The sequence below is a fragment of the Haemaphysalis longicornis genome, unplaced genomic scaffold (assembly GCF_048455015.1).
Source record: "Haemaphysalis longicornis isolate Haplotype H1 unplaced genomic scaffold, Haemaphysalis longicornis Haplotype H1 scaffold_9, whole genome shotgun sequence".
Classification (NCBI taxonomy): domain Eukaryota; kingdom Metazoa; phylum Arthropoda; class Arachnida; order Ixodida; family Ixodidae; genus Haemaphysalis; species Haemaphysalis longicornis.
The window spans coordinates 33,587,591-33,604,939 of record NW_027526460.1 but is presented as its reverse complement, the minus strand read 5'-3'; the positions used below and the strand labels follow the sequence as shown (position 1 = coordinate 33,604,939).

Here is a 17,349-nt window from a genome sequence, read left to right as displayed (position 1 = left end):
AGGTGTAGTGACCACCGTATGGTAAGATATCGAATTAGGCTAGATTTGAGGAGGGACCGCAACAAGCTAGTACGAAAGAAGCCGATAAATGAGCTAACAGTAAGACGTAAAGTAGAAGAATTCAGGATCGCGATGCAGAACCGATATTCCGCTCTTAACGAGGAAGCCGAGCTTACGACACAGGAAGCCAGCGACAACCTTACACGCATTATCACGGAATGTGCAGTAGAAGTCGGGGGCACTATGGCTAGACAGGATACTGGTAAACTTTCTCAGGAGACGATAGATCTAATCAGGAAACGACAAACCATGACAAGCTCTACCGCAGCTGACAGAATAGAACTAGCGGAGCTCTCGAAGTTAATCAATAAGCGTAAGACAGCTGACATACGGAAGTATAATATGGAGAGGATCGAATACGCTGTAAAGAACGGAGGTAGCCTGAAAGCAGTGAAGAGACGTCTTGGCGTGGGGAAAAATCAGATGTATGCACTTAAGGATATGCAAGGCAATGTCATCACAAATAGGGATAAAATAGTCAATGTGGCCGAGGAGTTCTACAGGAATCTGTACAGTAGGCGGGACATCCAGGATAATGCCGAACGAGACAGTATAGTTCAGAGGAGATAGACCCACCAGTAACGACCGAAGAAGTAAGGAAGGCTTTGAAAGAAATGAAAGGGGGCAAAGTACCCGGTGAGGATCAGATAACAGCAGACCTCCTGAAGGATGGCGGAGAAATTGTACTTGAAAAACTGGCAAACCTGTATACGCAATGCATAATGACCGCAATGGTACCGGAATCTTAGAAGAACGCGAACATCATCCTAATCCATAAGAAAGGCGACATGAAGGACTTGAAAAATTACAGTCCGATCAGCTTATTGTCAGTCGCCTACAAGGTATTTACCAAGATAACCGCTTACCGAATTTCTGCAACCTTAGATTTCAGTCAACCTAAAGAACAAGCAGGGTTCCGTAAAGGTTATTCAACAATGGACCATATTCACACGATCAATCAGGTGATAGAGAAGTTCGCTGAGTATACTGAACCCCTATATATAGCCTTCATAGATTATGAGAAAGCATTTGACTCGGTGGAAACCCTAGCAGTCATTCAGGCATTACGGAACCAGGGGGTAGATGAGCATTATGTAAGAACACTAGAGGATATCTATAATGGGTCTACAGCTACCATCATCCTCCATAGGGAGAGCAGTAAAATACCTATAAGGAAAGGTGTCAGACAAGGAGACACAATCTCTCCAATGTTATTCACAGCATGCTTACAAGAAGTATTCAGAACATTGGATTGGGAACAGGTGGGAGTAAGGGTTAATGGAGAATACCTCAGCAACCTCAGATTTGCTGATGACGTTGCCTTGCTAAGTAACACGGGGGACGAATTGCAAAGCATGCTTTCCGCACTGGGCGAACAGAGTAGAACCGTGGGCCTGAAAATTAATATGCAGAAAACTAAAGTAATGATCAATAACCTCGGGACAGCACAGCGGTTTGAGATAGGTGGCGAGGCAGTGGAAGTGGTAAGCGAATATATCTACTTAGGCCAAGTTGTGACCCCAGATCCCAACCATGAGGCAGAGATAATTAGAAGGATCAGAATGGGGTGGGGTGCATATGGCAGACATTCTCAGATAATGAATAGCAGACTACCATTGTCGCTGAAGAAGAAAGTGTATGACAGCTGCATCTTACCGGTACTCACCTACGGGGCAGAAACTTGGAGGCTCACTAAGAGGGTTCAACTTAAATTGAGAACGACTCAGCGGGCAATGGAGCGGAAAATGATAGGTGTGACATTAAGGGACAAGAAGAGAGCGGAGTGGGTCAGGGAGCAAACTGGTGTTAAAGACATATTAGTAGAAATTAAGAAGAAGAAATGGACGTGGGCAGGGCATGTAATGCGAAGGCAAGATAACCGCTGGTCATTAAGGGTAACCGAGTGGATCCCTAGAGAAGGCAAGCGCTGCAGGGGGTGGCAGAAAGTTAGATGGGCAGATGAGATCAAGAAGTTTGCGGGGATAAATTGGTCACAGTTGGCACAGGACCGAGGTAATTGGAGAATAATGGGAGAGGCCTTGGCCCTGGAGTGGGCGTAGATAGGCTGGTGATGATGATGATGACATTCGAGTTTTATGCGATGTATAGTGACGGCCTCTATATAGCAAATGCGGTCCATATTGCAAATCCCTCAGCCCGTCCGTCCATTCGTCTGTCTGTCTGTCTGTCTGTCTGTCTACCGCGTGTCCGTCCGTTCGTTCGTCTGTCGGTCTGTATGTATGTATGTATGTATGTATGTATGTATGTATGTATGTATGTATGTATGTATGTATGTATGTATGTATGTATGTATGTATGTATGTATGTATGTATGTATGTCTCTGCCTTTGGCGTGACTTTCGCAGCTTTTCACGGATGTTCCCTGGGTACCCCCGGGTGGGCTCGCTGGTGCGTAGCGGAAATGTGGTGCTGCTGCCTTTTACCTTCTTGTTTCCCTTGTTCGACGGTGACCAGTTGGCCGTTGTCAACGGAGCTGGCATCGGGTACGAAGTCGCCTATTCCCTGGGCCGTCTGTTCTACAACTCGTACAGCAATGAGAATACGTCGTCACTGGAAGGTCGCGATTCTTTCAACGCGTCCCAGGCATGCGTCAGCCAGGTTGCCACTTCGGATCCAGACAGCCGCAGTGATCTGCTCCTTCGGAGTCTTTCGTTGAAGGTAAGCGAATGAGTTTCATGGAAAACTCCCAGCCGGTTTGAGTAACTTAGAGGCACGGGCCAACAGTATACACTTATAGCTGACTGCCAGGTAGAAGCTATGGGCTCGTTCGACCAGTCACCTTATATCGTTTTTAACAGCGGAACTGTTGTAGCTGGTCGTAATGTGTGGCGCGTAAAGGGAAACACGTAAAAAATACAAAGAAAATGCCGAGCGCTCGTGAGCGCGTGCCTCGCGGCGACCGCCGACCATCCCCGGCTCGCACAGTGGCTTTAGCAAAGAAATTCCCGCACCTCGACGAAGTGAATCATGACGAGTGGGCGAAGCACTGGGCATCGTTCTTACCGTAAACCACCCGTGAGAGTGCTTACTGCTGCTAAAACGATTCCCGATGTAATCCAATACTATACGATTCAATTTAATCCAATCCAATCCGTTTCAAACCAATCCTATTCGTGTCAATCCAATCCAATCCATATCGAATTCGATGCAATCCAATCCAATGCTCCTCACGCATGCGCAGCACGGCTCTCCAGGAGCACTCTTTCTCTCTCTCTCCCTCTCTTTGTCTCTAACCTTTTGTGAACCTTTTATTTTGTTCTTGTTAACCTTTTGTGAACCTTTTGTTCACATATGTTTCGATCTACACGGTGTTGCCGTGAGCACGGATGCCGGACGCCGGAGAAGCCTCGGCCTTAAGGTGCTTCGCCCCCTAAAAAACTGGCGAAAACCCCGAGGAGCGCCTCACATTTCGTAGCAACCAACGGCGCCACAGCTGGCGCAACACATGCTCCACGAAACCTCGACGTGACTTCAGGAATGCCGTGCATGCGTTGTGCACGCACGCGCCGCCGCTGCGCCCCGGCTGTCGTCAAGCGCCACCGCGCATGTAATGCTTGGCACGAGGAACACGATGATATCGATGCGATCACTACTACTAGCGCAGTGCAAAGCTATGACGGAACATGTAAACTAACAACTGCAAAATTCCAAAAATGTGATGTGTCCTGGAGTCATGTGGAAAGAAATCCTGAAGCTACGCTATGGCTCAAGCCTTGCGCGGCTCAGTGCAAGCTTCGCCAGTTTCTTGCACCAAGGGATCGCAAGGTAAAGCTAAAGAGACCCGAAGAGCGCACTCGTTAAATCCAATTTTGAGTGGCGCGGGCCTCTCGCTTTCCGTTCTCAACCTTTCTGAACCCCTCCCGCATTTTTCGTTACCCTCCACCACATCTCCTAAAGAAATGCGTTGCGCCATAGAAACGGGATTCGCTAAGAGTAAAACATGCTCGGTCGATGATTGGATGGCCATGTCCGTTTCCATTCTCGACGTTTAAAATATCAGACCTTTGTCAACGTGCATGGGAAGGCAGCCTTTTGAAATGGTTGTGCGCATGCCCCGCTTCTGGTGGCTGAATTGCTTTTCGGGCTTTTTAAGCGAGCCGGTCTGACTCTGGTACAGATTAAAGACTTGCTTAACTTGCTGTCTGAAGCGCAAGCTTCTTCGTAAATAGTTATTTATGTGACTGCGGCATGTAAAACCTGCGCCCGAGAGTACGGAGGTTCGCACTTCAGAGGCCTTTGAGAACCCCAAAGGCTGGTCACGGTGCACTCCTTCGACTGAATTGGCGTCGTGTAGCAGTTCAAAGGCGGCATCTGAGTCCAATAACATTCGGTTTTAAGGCGTTAGAAACGCCCTTGTAGCAAGGGTATCAGACCATTATTTCATCACTGGGATACGCACTTTGAGGCAAACACTTGTCAACAGGCACCATTTTAATGGTCGAAAATGAAAGTGTGTGCGTGTATGTAGTCCTAACTGGGTATGACCGCAGTCTACGCTAAAGAGAAATAAAATTCGCTCATACCTTTCCCCTGAATTGTGTCCCCTCCGTGCGCTAAAAAGCTTCTCTGGTCCCCCAACCTCAAAGCGCAATGGCTCATGATTTTTTTTTTTTTTTTTTTTCATTTCCCATCTAGGTCTCTCTCGACGCGAGCAAAGCGTTGTCGGAGGGCCGTCAGCGCCTCGTCGGCCTTGAGGTCTACTCTGACTCCGAAACGTTCTTCATTTCCAAGTGCTACCTGAATTGCCAAGGGAGTTCTAGGACCTTTTTGTCCGCTGAAGATGTCGGCGACTGCGACGAAGAACTGAAGAACCTCGAAGAGTTTGCCTCGGCCTTCCGCTGTCCTTTGGGTTCTCCGATGAACCCTCAACAGAAGTGCACACTAATGTAAAAACTCTGGCGGCAGCGTCGGATTTGTTTTTGCGAGAAATAGGACAACAGTTTGTTCCCTTAGAGTTCCATATTCGCGATAATCTCCCTATATGCCGCATGGTGTCCACATCGGGCGAACTGACTCTTCATAATGAAGTGCAAAGACTTAATTTTATTCTGAAACTTTGGTCAAGCGGTTTGCTACGTGACTCCATAGTAAGAGGGTATCGCAGGTGTTTCAGCGAAGACACTCCTCGCCTGCTTCTATTCATTTAGGGATATTCGATGCGTTTTATGTACCTAATATGTGTGTGTGTTGGGTCGCGTGATTGTGGCCCCATTTCCCCACCTACGGAGTTTAAACACTCCGCCAGCCTCATATTTGAGCTGAACATTTTTTTTTCTTCGGGCATTTGAGGCGCACTGAGAGCGTATACCTTTATTAAAGGAGTCAGTGCACGCAGTGATGTCGCCAGTATTCTTCACGTGTCCCAGAATTTCTTAACCCGCTGGTTATGTCGCTGTAGGTTACGTCACTGCGATGGGACTTGCAGCTCTGTCACGCGAGCTTGTTAGTATGTACAGTCGTCTACAGGCTTAGCTAGAACCCCCCGTTTGACCTTAGCGTGGTATATTTCAAAAATTACCAACAAAAGCTGCTCGAACGAATGTGGAGGACTGAAGAGTTTGAAAGAAATGCAGCATTTGTGGCTAAATCACCTTACACCAAAGCAGGGGGAGACGAAGAGGTTAAAGTGTTGCTCCAGGACGACTGCACCATTGAGGAGGAGGAGGAGGAAAACTTTATTAGTGGGTTTGTGTGGGGGGTCCATAGTCCAGGATTCCATTGACGCGGCCTGCCGTCTTCGAACTAACACATTTCCACGCCCCACGCGGATACACACCATCCACCCCCCAGTATACCCCCTGTGTTCAGCTACGCTCTACCATATGGTTTGGGCATGCCAGTCAAACCCCGACTTGATCCAATCCCTAATTCCCCGCTGAGTGCCTCGCATATACAAACCTACCAGCGCAGCTAAAGATAAAAAGGAGTAAAATAAAAAGTAAAAGAAAAAGGAGAATCATCCACGTACCAGTGTCATACAGATGTGCGATAGCGTATCAGTGTGATCATTAGATCTACAGAGCTGGGGAGGCAGTGACGATTGACGCGATGTAACACGACGGGTGCGCGTTCAGTGTTTGCCTTTTCGAGTTGAACTACAACCATGTAACGCGCAAGCACTGTGATACGATGGTTATAACGCGTTGACGACTGGTCAGAAGCATCATGGCGAGCCGGCCTGTAGTAGGACATGATTCATCTTTGTCACTTAGCATGCACACAAACGCGGGGACAAGAAAGGAAATCGCCGACAAGCGCCTCTAACAAATTCTGATAATTTACTCGAAAAAAAAAAAAACACTATACCCTACAGCGCTGCGCACGTCGATTGTTATCCTTGCTTTGTTGTGAGCAGCGCTGGAGGGTATAAAAAGTGTTTTTAAGTACACTATCAGTTGCTATAAGCGTTTGTTCGTGTTTTCCTTTCTTGACCCCAGTTTTGTGCACGCTGTCAAAGAGTAGTCAGAATTCTTCCATGGAAAAGGAGTGGATAAAATTTTTAAACAGCAAGGGCGATATTGGGGAGCTGGAATAAATATCCCATCTTTTCGGTTCCCTGGGCGCTCTATATGTTGGATGTTTTTGCTTCCTTGTAGGTATGTGGTTTAATCAGACGTTATTTGTACGTTGGCTGGATTTTCCTGCGCAGTGTGTGTCGATCAATAAAGTTTTTGCTATGCACATTTACTATATAATACAAGACGTTCACTCGTGCTGTGGCCTGTAGTGTCTTCCGCGTGGTTAATTCAAGAAACATTCGTATGGACTTGACACGTGAAGCGCACCCTGATATACGGTCATATAAAACTTTTGAATTTTCGCCGATTTTGCCAAATAATTTCCATTTATCCTTAATTACCGCAAAAGCGTGTAATACCCCATTTAAACAGCCCGACAGGACGAAGCAGATATAATTATCCCCGATAATTGTCTTTGAATGTGAATCACGCTCTTACTTGGGAGAGTTGTTCACTAAATCGTCCACAGGCATTCACGTATAAGGATCCCTGGATTGTTACAGGTTAGATATCCTGTAGTGCGAGTGCAAGTGGTGGGAGGATGCTTCTCACCAGTACTAACGTTTGTCCGCAATGCTTGCAGTGCGTAGGTGCAGCCTTTACAGGCAAGCCGGCGATGGCTCTGCGAAAGAGGCTAGATAGTCACACTGGTCATATCGCCAACCAGACAGAATACTACGCATTAATAAAAAAATGCTACTTGCAGTGGTGAGCCAATCGCGATTGACCTGCCACCTGTTCTTGCAATGAAAAGATAGATAGATAGATAGATAGATAGATAGATAGATAGAGAGAGAGAGAGAGAGAGAGAGAGAGAGAGAGAGAGAGAGAGAGAGAGAGAGAGAGAGAGAGAGAGAGAGAGAGAGAGAGAGAGAGAGAGAGAGAGAGAAATTTGGTTGGCTGGGAAAGCCCCCAAAGGGGTACGCCGCAGGGTTTCGGTGCTTCGCACGTGTGTAATGCGTAGGGCGAAGCGAGATCAGAGGACAGTCTACATCGTCCACAGTATGCATTTTAGTTACACTGCAGTTAAACCGGGGAAAAAAATAGAACTCAAGGCAACACATTGAACAAAGAATGGTGTAGCAAATTTTGAGGCCAAATTTCCCAAATTCGTCCCGTTCATGCATACATAGATATGTCTCGATCGAATGCTTTGATATTCCCCTCGATTTTATACCAACTGGTACATGTATAGTGCATAAAATAAGAAAAATAAGATACGCCCCTCTTTTAATTCTACCGCTGACTGATATATTTTTCTATAGTTTGCATCACTGCCTGTCGTACAGTTTGAACATCCTCATCTTATGTTCAATGCCATCACAGTTGATGCATTTTGAACTCAACAGCGTGCGCAGTATATTGATATGCCTTTTTTCAGTCTCTGATGCCGCATATGTGTAAAGTGGTATTCATCCCTCTAAACAATTATTTTGATTACTTATGAGGGTGTCCGTATGTACATAGCTGCATATCAAGTTTCTCCTTCGAACACATTTTCCTGATTAATTATGTCCATGTAACGGCACACGCGCCGAGGGTATGGGGGCTCCTTGTGCTGTAAGAAACAGCATGTCCGGCTCTGCAGAAGGCAGGTCTTGCGTGCTTACAAATAGTACAAGGACCGCCAATTTGGCTAATTAGTGGTGTTCGAACATCTTGAAAGCCAGCACAAAAACGACACGAACACGATGACGGAAGGTCCACTGCGGCGTTGTCTGAATTTCATTTTGTGACACTACGTAACAGGTATGTAGCCCGTGGCTTCAGAGTGCGCGCATAACGCACACATTTCATGTTGTCGCCCTTTTTTTTTCTCTGGGAGATTTGGTTTTTGGTTTAGAATAGAGCGCAAAAGGACGGGGACGAATAACGGCAAGCTTTGCCTTTTGTTCGGTGGTATTTCAGTAAACACACTAAACTAGTACGAAGCCCCCATCGGAATAAAAGCCTCACGAAGCCTCCTCCGCCGCTGCTGTGTGAGCCCGTTAACGCGGAACGACCTTGAGGAATTAACTACCACTACGACCGCTACAACGAGGGGCTCTTCGATTTACAGTCTCGGACTCACCGCGGATAGTCCGCGGGTAGTCCGAGGATTCCCCGAAGCCATAGGGATACATGAGAAAATCGAATGCCGGACTGCTTCTCGGGGAGTCCGCGGTGAGTCCGAGACTGTAAATCGAAGAGCCCAGTGCCACGGCCGCTGGATGAAATGCGCAGAGCGCACGTGCCAGTGTCTGCACTTGTGCAACCACCAGTAATAATGCCGTTACTTTTGGAACTAATAAAATTAATATTTGACTGAAGAAAATAGCTTATTTCCCTGTAATACAAACCAAGCCTATTATAACAATTCAAAATAGAACGAAAACAACAACTTTCCACAGTAAGGACCCCGCATCGACATCGTTAGTCAAGTCACGTGGTTTTTTGCTTGCTCTTTCGCTTTTGCTAACTGCTCTGCTGTTACCGTTGCTGCCGTTGATCCACTGAATTATCCAGTGACATTATTTTATTTCGTAACAGCGCTGAAAGTGTGACGGCTACTTGAACCAGTGCACTGCGTCTCTTCGCATCCAGCACCGCAACAACCATGACATCTTATCGTGTGCGTATTATGAACGTGTGGGCTATTTTGGCATGCCTGAATGACAACAGTGATGGCACGGTACTTTTGTAACTGCGCTATGCCTTACGGAGTGCAGTGGTGACGTTTAATACACGCAGTAAATTGCTAATATGCAGGGAAAAGTTTTGTTCAGTTGTACTGTTCCTCATGAAACAAAAATTCCCTTTCATATTTACTTGGACTCGTTAGCGAACTAGCTTTCTACCCAAAACAAAGTAGAGTGCTCGAAGTCTTTGCGAGAACTAGCAAATGTAAGACGTTGACTCAGGTAAGATGTTGACTCCCCGGCTAGAGTAAAAACGACGCGTCTCACGTAAGCCAGTGTAGGTTAGTTTCGCACGCTGTTCAAATTCGTTGCGCAGCGCCCCATATGGATGCAGATACGCTGATCAGAGTTGCTTTCACTGTTGCGTACAATGAGCGTTACGTTCTTCGTTTTCAGACCTACTCCCCCGTGGACTCTAAGAAAGAGGAGTTCCGGAAGTACTTGGAGGAGAGCGGTGTGCTTGAAAAACTGACCAGAGGTGAGCATGCCTTGCAATATACTTGCGAGTGTTGTGTGCGGCACAGTGACTTTACGCCTGGTGTCATTTGATATTCGTGCAGTCGCAAGGGCCCAGCATGCATTGCACCTCAGAGTAGAGCACCACAAATGCATAAAAACATAATTTCATAACATATGTGTCGCGTGATACCTGCAGGACAACAGAGGATCTAATTCTTCTCTACTGTAAAAAAGCATACCCCCCGCCTTTTCTTTTTTTTTTTTTGCCAAGGGTCGTCTAGCTAGCGCTGCCGAATTTCCCCGTACCCTGGCAATCTTGGGCCATGCCCTTTTCACACCTTATGGCGAGAGCAGTATCTTTTGCTTCTTACTCAATTGGGCAAACCGCTACCGCTCAGTGACTGGCTGACACTGTTAATAGAATGGTTAATCCCTATTTTTGCTTTGGTTGGTGTTCTATACGGATGTATTGCTTACTTTGGCTGACGTTTTCTCCACACACAGCGATCGCTAGAGTTAGGTCTGGTAATATAAAGGGACGCTGAAGTGATTTGTATACATTGCGGGATTAGTAGCGCATATTGTAGTTTGGAGTCGCTAGGCCATGTTTCGACCACTCTCTCTGCGTTTACGCGATTTTATTCACTAGAAAAATCAACTCGAAAATGCTGTCCTCCCCTCTGCATCCTCCTTGCCGATTTTCTATGACGTTTCGTACGACGCCAAAACGAGATGGCTTGGCTTGACTGCGCTACTGCACGGCTCGTCAACCCTCTGAGAGAATCACTGAGCCAGGTTTAGTTGGCCGGCTGCCAGTGGGTTGTCGCAATTCATTCACTCAGTTGATACTGAGCCACGACACGTTTGTGCCTGGAAGAATGTGTATTTTAGTTTGTTAGTTTGTAGACTGTATCAAGCTCTAAGTCCAAGTCGCTCCACACAAGCGCACATGCGACGCTTCGCCAACTGGTATGCTGCTTGAAAAATCTAAGCGAAGTTAATGTAGGTACTAAGGAATTAAAATCAACTGAAGGTTTTATTGTACAGTGTAAAACCAAGGTGCAGGAAGCACTTTTTTGCACTGGGTGAACAAGCCCAGTGGTCAGCAGCACGACCACACATCTGCGAACGCTTTTCCGCCTAAGGAATGCAGCTGCTAGAGATGAGATATTTGCGGAAATTTGGGGGACGCTTGCTGCACAAGTGCTATTCAAGAAATAGTTATCTAAGCCGCTTGGAATGCTAAAACTCAATTAAAATGTAAACAGGCTATACATTGTGTACTTTTTTTTCCGCCCCTGACAGCGCTGGCTCATGACCGAGTGGTCTGGGGCAGGTGCATTGTTTTGCACTTCTAAGTTCGAATCCCTGATAGCACTTTTTTTTTTTTTAAGTTGATTGATTTGCTTTTGGGTAATGTTTTCTATACTGCATTCACCATTCTTGCGCTGTAATGCTTACCGCTCCACGAGCGAGTTCGCAGAACACGTGCAGACTGACACTGACTTGCTGGCGAGTTCCCATTGCCTGTGGTGTTGCCATAAGCACCGTCTGCTTGCAGGCACAGGCCCGAATCAGCCGACCATTGGCCAGGTGCGAACACGCAGTGATGTTCCTTGCGGGGAATTTTTCCTTTTTCGGGGAATTTACGGCTGTAATTTTTGCCAAAAGAGAAAAAGGGAAATTTTAACTGATGCAGGGAATTTTAGGTGTCGTGGAGACAAAAGGAAAAACTGTTTGTAAATTGGACCTCGCCTAATTTATTATTTTGTTTCCTTTTTAAGGAATCTTAATACTTGGTCGGTTTTGTGGTAAAATGTGCGCAGTCGTGTTCCCGCAAGCTACAAGCACCCAAGACTGCTTCCGATCCAGTTTATAAAACAGGAGAAAGCGTAGAAAAAATACTCCATGACGACGAGCTATTAATGCACCAAGCGGCAGCAGGTGCAGTTCTGTTTGCATGCATTCCTGTGCAATATCGAAAAAAATGTTTCAGGTGCGTCTTATGCTGCGCGTTGTCAACGAGAGATGGCGCCAGCAGTCCTGGCGCTGGGCTAAAGTTACCTCTATTTCCCAACATGTCTTGTTCTTTTTCATACGGGCAGTTTAAACTTGGCACTTTAGCATGCAAACTGAGCATGCTGTTTGGTACAAAATGTGAAATGCACAGTCAAATGCTGCTGCGCAGAAGATGTCACAAAATTTTGTGCACGCTGAAACTGATTCTCTGAACGGTGTCTGCACCTGGAAGGCTACGTAAAGTAGACACACAGGGTGGCACTGCCTAACACCCAAAACCGAACAGGAAACCACGTAAAGACCTAGCAGCTGCCGAAAAACAACGCAGCGAATTTTTCAGGCAATATTTGAAAAACCTGCGTGGAAAAAATCTTGAAAATAGGGAATTTCTGCATCTACGAATGGGAATTTTTCTCCTCTCCATGGAACATCACTGCGAACACGCCTCTTACGATACAGGCACAAGCCAGGCAAGCTCCAAAGGTGGGGGAAAAGCGCACTGCATTTGAGCATTTCCGGTGACGTGGAGGGCGTTCTTCCACTGCGCACACCTTGGCTAGTGATTGTTACGATTCCAGGCCATTCTGTTAGGCTTATCTGACGCATTTTACAGCCGACAACATGGCAGAAGTGCGGTATGCCGATTACTGAGATATCAAGAACTCCCACCAAACGATAACGTTGGATGACTGGCATGTTGTTTCACAGAACCAAAACCAAAACTCGTTTGAATTCTAATCTTGGACATCGTGGATGTCCAAGGTTAGCACCTCATATGGACGTCACTGCTTTAGTTGGTGCGGCCGCCGCCGACCGCGCATGGTAGTTTTTCTTCTTTCGGGCTTTATAAAATAAATTCCACCTTATTGACTGGACAAACAATGAAAAGTGTGTTTATTTGAGCAAGTATATGCAGTACGAGCAAAAACAGGAGCTTGACGAATTCCTTCCCGTGTCCCTTTAATAGCGATTAATCATTAGCAGTGACGCTTCTCAGATGGAGGCGAAAAGCGAAAACACCCGTGTGTACGAGATTTCGGCGCACGTTAAAGATCCCCAGGTGGTCAAAATTAATCCGGAGCCCTCCACTACGGCGCGCCTCATCACCTACGTTGTGTTGGCGCGTTAAACCCTACAATCAATCATTAGCAGTGACTGACTAGTCAATGAGCAGCAGTGGTTTGGCCGGCTGGGTAAAATTCAGGACAGACTGCACTCACTATGAAATGTGAAACAGGCATGACTGTTGGTTGCTAGGGGGGGGATTTGGCAACACTTTGTAGGCCCTTGTCCTCTTTATATTTTTGCAAACAAAATGAAAGCCAAATAACTGTTGTTGTATGAGCAAAATTAAAACATATACCGATTGCCGGTGTTCTACAGTATGCTCGTTATGTAGGGGATCAATCGGACACAAAGACAGTACATTCAAGCATCAATTTCATTTTTAGGCCTCTCCCTCATGTCATTTATGGGAGGGGCTATGAACAACGCCTAAAGCAATGGTATTGCAGACCAGTTACTTGTGGCCCACGGCAAACTGCTCGTATAAGCTTGCAAAGTATACCACCCCCCGTGACGACCAAGGGCCATTTCAGTCAGCAGATGCTGAGACTGTGTAGATATCTCGAATTTGCTTTTAAACTGAAGCTTTATATGTGTATGGTTCTGTGCTGGGCGCAAGCAAAAACACCTTTCAGCAAAGCCAGCTTTATTGTGAATGCTAAGTAGAAAGTGGTTGTAACCCTTGTTTTAGCAAAACGTCCCCAAAAACAATTATGTGACAAGCGATAAGATGACTCCATCGTTATGCTGCCTTAATTTACCGGTCATAATTAGTTCGCAGTGATGTTGTAAAGGTTAGAAAGTTTTTGTGTGCTGTCAATCCACGGGCATGTATACGAGATAACTATGTCTGCAGAAAATAGCTGAAGCTCGTTTTATCAGAACCTTCCCATCAAAAATTGCATCACAATTAGCCGCTAAGACAGCTCTGTCATTACGCTGAGTTTAATTTATTTGTCATAGTTAGTTAGCTCACAGTAAATGAGTCCGTACCTTTGTTCAAAATCTGTGTCACGTCTGTGTTGTGTGCTAAGCAGCTTTTCTGGTCAGCCACCTTTACAGAGTGTAATGACCAATCAATTTTTTTCCCCTCCATTGTTTTGCACCTTTTATCAAAGATGAATCCTGGAAGTGCAAGCCAATTTTTTAACGTAGAAATATGGGTCCTGTGCATTTTTAAGATGTCCTATATGCTGCATCTTGTATTGGAGCATCAGCGACTAGCTCTGCGTTTTGGATCCCATTCAACGCTATGAGTTAGCCAAACCACTGCTGGTTTTTGTGCTCAAATGTGCTGCTTGTGTTTTCCACGTCACTTCCGAAGCTAACATCGCCATTTGTCTATCTATTCCAGCGCTCGTGAGCCTGTTCGAAGAACAAGACCGACCAAAGAATGGCGTTGCGTATCCTTTGCTGGAATTGTGCGGCATTCTTGTTGTGTGCCCTTTTCCTGTTGTTCTTGTCCTTAACTCTCTGTCCCTTAGGTACATCAGAGCGCGCCTGGGGTCTGACGGCGCAGAAGCCAGCACTGACGCCATGAAGCAAGAGCTTGATCAGGTCCGCAAGCAGCTGGAAGAGCTGCAGCTCGAACACAATGAGCTGAAGTTGCAGGTATGGCGCTTTGCTACAGTGCTACAGATACAAGTTCATTGCTAACATGTCAGCAATTGAGACTTGCCATGCATTTAACTGAGCACCAGGGATTTAAATTCTTTCATGCACAAGCTTTTCATCGAGGAACACAATGTATACTCTGCTCAGAGACAAAAATTTGTTTGCATGTATGTTACAGATAGTCATGCTCACGTTACCAGCAAAAAGTAGGATTGTTACAGTTACAGTTACCTGAGCCAAAAAAGTAACTGTTACAGTTACAGAGCATCCAAAGGTAACTTGTTACAGTCACAGTTGCTGTGAACAAGGTAATGCCGTTACTGTTTCGTTGATGTATAAAACTAAGTAACAAATCAGAAACTAAATGATAGAGTTTATTTAATAGGCACATACGAAGGCATGAGGGTAGTCAATATTGCACATGGTAAAACCCTTGACGAAGGGAACCTAAAAAGGGGCGTACTCAACCCAACACTAACAATCGTGTACGCCTCATTTTGTTGCATCAACTTTTTTGTGGATGTATTGTTGGAGTCATTATGGGTGCCCTGTTCTCCTTGGGCCCCTTTGGTGGTGGTCTTTCTTTACAAGGTTGGGCCAGCTCACTTCCAGGCAAAGGCCTACTTGCCAGTTTCTTTTTTTCTTTCTTTCGCTCCACTTAAGAAGTGGGGAAACTACGACGGATCACCGCGGTCCCGGCAAACACCCCATAGAAGCAATGCATTAAAAACCCTGATAATATGACACTTGGGTGCACGCGGTCTGCTTCATACAACGGATCCTGGAGCGGAAAAACGGGCACTTTTCCCATATTTTACTCCGCTTCGTCGCCTCCTCCCGACGTTCTTTATTCTAAACCCCTGTTGGACACTGCTTGCTGGGCGAAGATCCGCAAGTGGGCCAGACCACTTGCTGAACAGACACAAGCAAGGAGGCGAGTACTCGTGAGTGGGAGTTAACCTCAGACAGCCCCCGAAGCAGAAGTATGCCAGCGCGTTGGCCGCGAGAAGACGAAGTTCAGGGGGCAGGCGGACCGTGAATTTGAAGCTCCCGTCGAGCCGCCGATGAGCGCGAAAACACATACGACGCAACCCCACAACTATAACCAAACAGCCACTTTACCCTCCCGCTCGATCCAAGTTTCTTCCTTTCACGACGCTCTCTCTCCCAATATCTCTGCTTTAGGCTTATCAGCGTCTTGCAAAGCTGCATTGTCTCTCAGATTTTTTTCTTAGCTAGAGTGCCTCAATTCGCGTGCGTCCGCTGCAAAGGTGGAGACACGTACCCGTGGGCACCGCCATTTTGGGTCACTTGCTGGCCACCGCAGCAAGTCACTAGGCTTCCTCGATTTACCAGTCCTGGACAGTCTGTGGGCAGTAGAAGGACTGCCTTCGGACCAGAAGAAAATTGAGTGCTGGTCCGCGTCCTGGGCAGTTTGCAGGCGATCTGGGACTGATAATCAAGGAAGCCCTTTGTAGCAAGACAGCGCTATAATTTTCGCTGCACCACGGTTTACTCGCAAAGTTTGAATTATCTTATCTACGCGTTTCTAAGTCTTGTGGGAAACGAAAACAGCTATGTGTTGAGCACTATGACCCAATAGCGATGGCACGGGACTGTTCAAAGGGTGTCTCCACCATGTACGGCATTGCCATTTTTTGTTCATCTCTGCCTTTTACTATCGCTCGTTTCGCTTGGCCTTGGCAGTTTCACACTCGCTTTTTCCCCTGTGAATTTGCTCGACCACGTTGGCCTTATCTGCCGCGCGCAAGGCGCGGGGCTGGCGGGCTATAATAGCGCCGGATGGCACGGTAGTTGCGTAGGGTGCTTGCTGCGCTTGACGTTTGGAGGGGAGGAGGGGCACAACATAGGCGTTCGTTTTTTTTAAACTTGGGATTTCAGGCAAAGGTTCGCAAATCACGCGAGAACGCGCTAAATATAGTAATTTAAATAAGTTATTAGCTCACCTGTTGCGCGAGACCATCTACTAGACCGGCATTTACCCGCATCCCCGTCGTACGACACCCTGGGCCTACGGTCGTATGACTCTTACTTGCGGTCCCTTGGAAATGTATTATCGGGGTTCCACTGTAGTTACAGTTACAAGTTACTGAAAAAAGTAACGAGTTGCCGGTAATGCGTTACTAGTAACTAGTTACTACCCAAGACTGCTTGGAGAGCATCATCATGACTAGCCCTCCACTAACCGAGGGGTGTCAGCCGCGTCCCTCTTGTAGACAGTGGTGGGGGCACAATTCAGTTTTTCAGGGAGTGAGAGAGGTGGATCCATAGACAATGGGAGTTGTAGGAGCGGATGGTACAATACCAGATTGACCTGCCATTGCCTCCTTTTTGAGGAAGAGGGGGAGGCTGTCATCGCAACGCCTCAGCACATTAGTGTGCAATGAATTGCGGAGTGTGTGCATGTGTTTGACAACACGTGTGTTTGACGACACTTATCATGTGTTCCTACAATTCCTTCGAGAAAGGTACTAACTCTGAATTTTTTTTTTTTCCTTGTTTTGTTCTCCACAGCTCAGCAAGGGAGAAGTAGAAGAGGCGATGATCGCAGAACCCGAACCGTAGTGATACAGTCCAAACAGCATTTGTGTGTGTGGTTAAAGGGCCGTATTGCAAGTTGTTACCACCTAAAAAGATCATCTAAACTTCCTAGCGCACCCTGTGACTGATTTTAGAACAGCATTGTGTAACGGCCAGGGCTGCCACGTAATTCATCCATTTCCTCTCCTCTCAAGAAGTTAGTACGGTTTTGTTCCTTCCCCGATCCTCTCTTTACTTTTTGTCCATCCACCAATACGTGCCTCGTTAGTTCCAAATGTGCCGGTACGTTAAAGCTGCATTGTACTGTGGAGTGAGCCACTATGTGAACATTCTACTCTGCATTGATCAAGTGT

At 46.5% G+C, this 17,349-nt stretch overlaps 1 protein-coding gene across 1 annotated transcript; it reads left to right on the top strand.

Moving 5' to 3' along the window:
* Positions 1 to 9,026: 9,026 nt before the first annotated feature.
* Positions 9,027 to 17,343, top strand: LOC144151658 (c-Myc-binding protein homolog). The gene is made up of 5 exons (XM_077682772.1): positions 9,027 to 9,210; positions 9,674 to 9,755; positions 14,175 to 14,223; positions 14,305 to 14,431; positions 16,970 to 17,343. The coding sequence occupies exons 1-5, from the start codon at positions 9,196 to 9,198 to the stop codon at positions 17,018 to 17,020; spliced, it is 324 nt and encodes a 107-aa protein (XP_077538898.1). The 5' UTR covers positions 9,027 to 9,195; the 3' UTR covers positions 17,021 to 17,343.
* Positions 17,344 to 17,349: the final 6 nt, after the last annotated feature.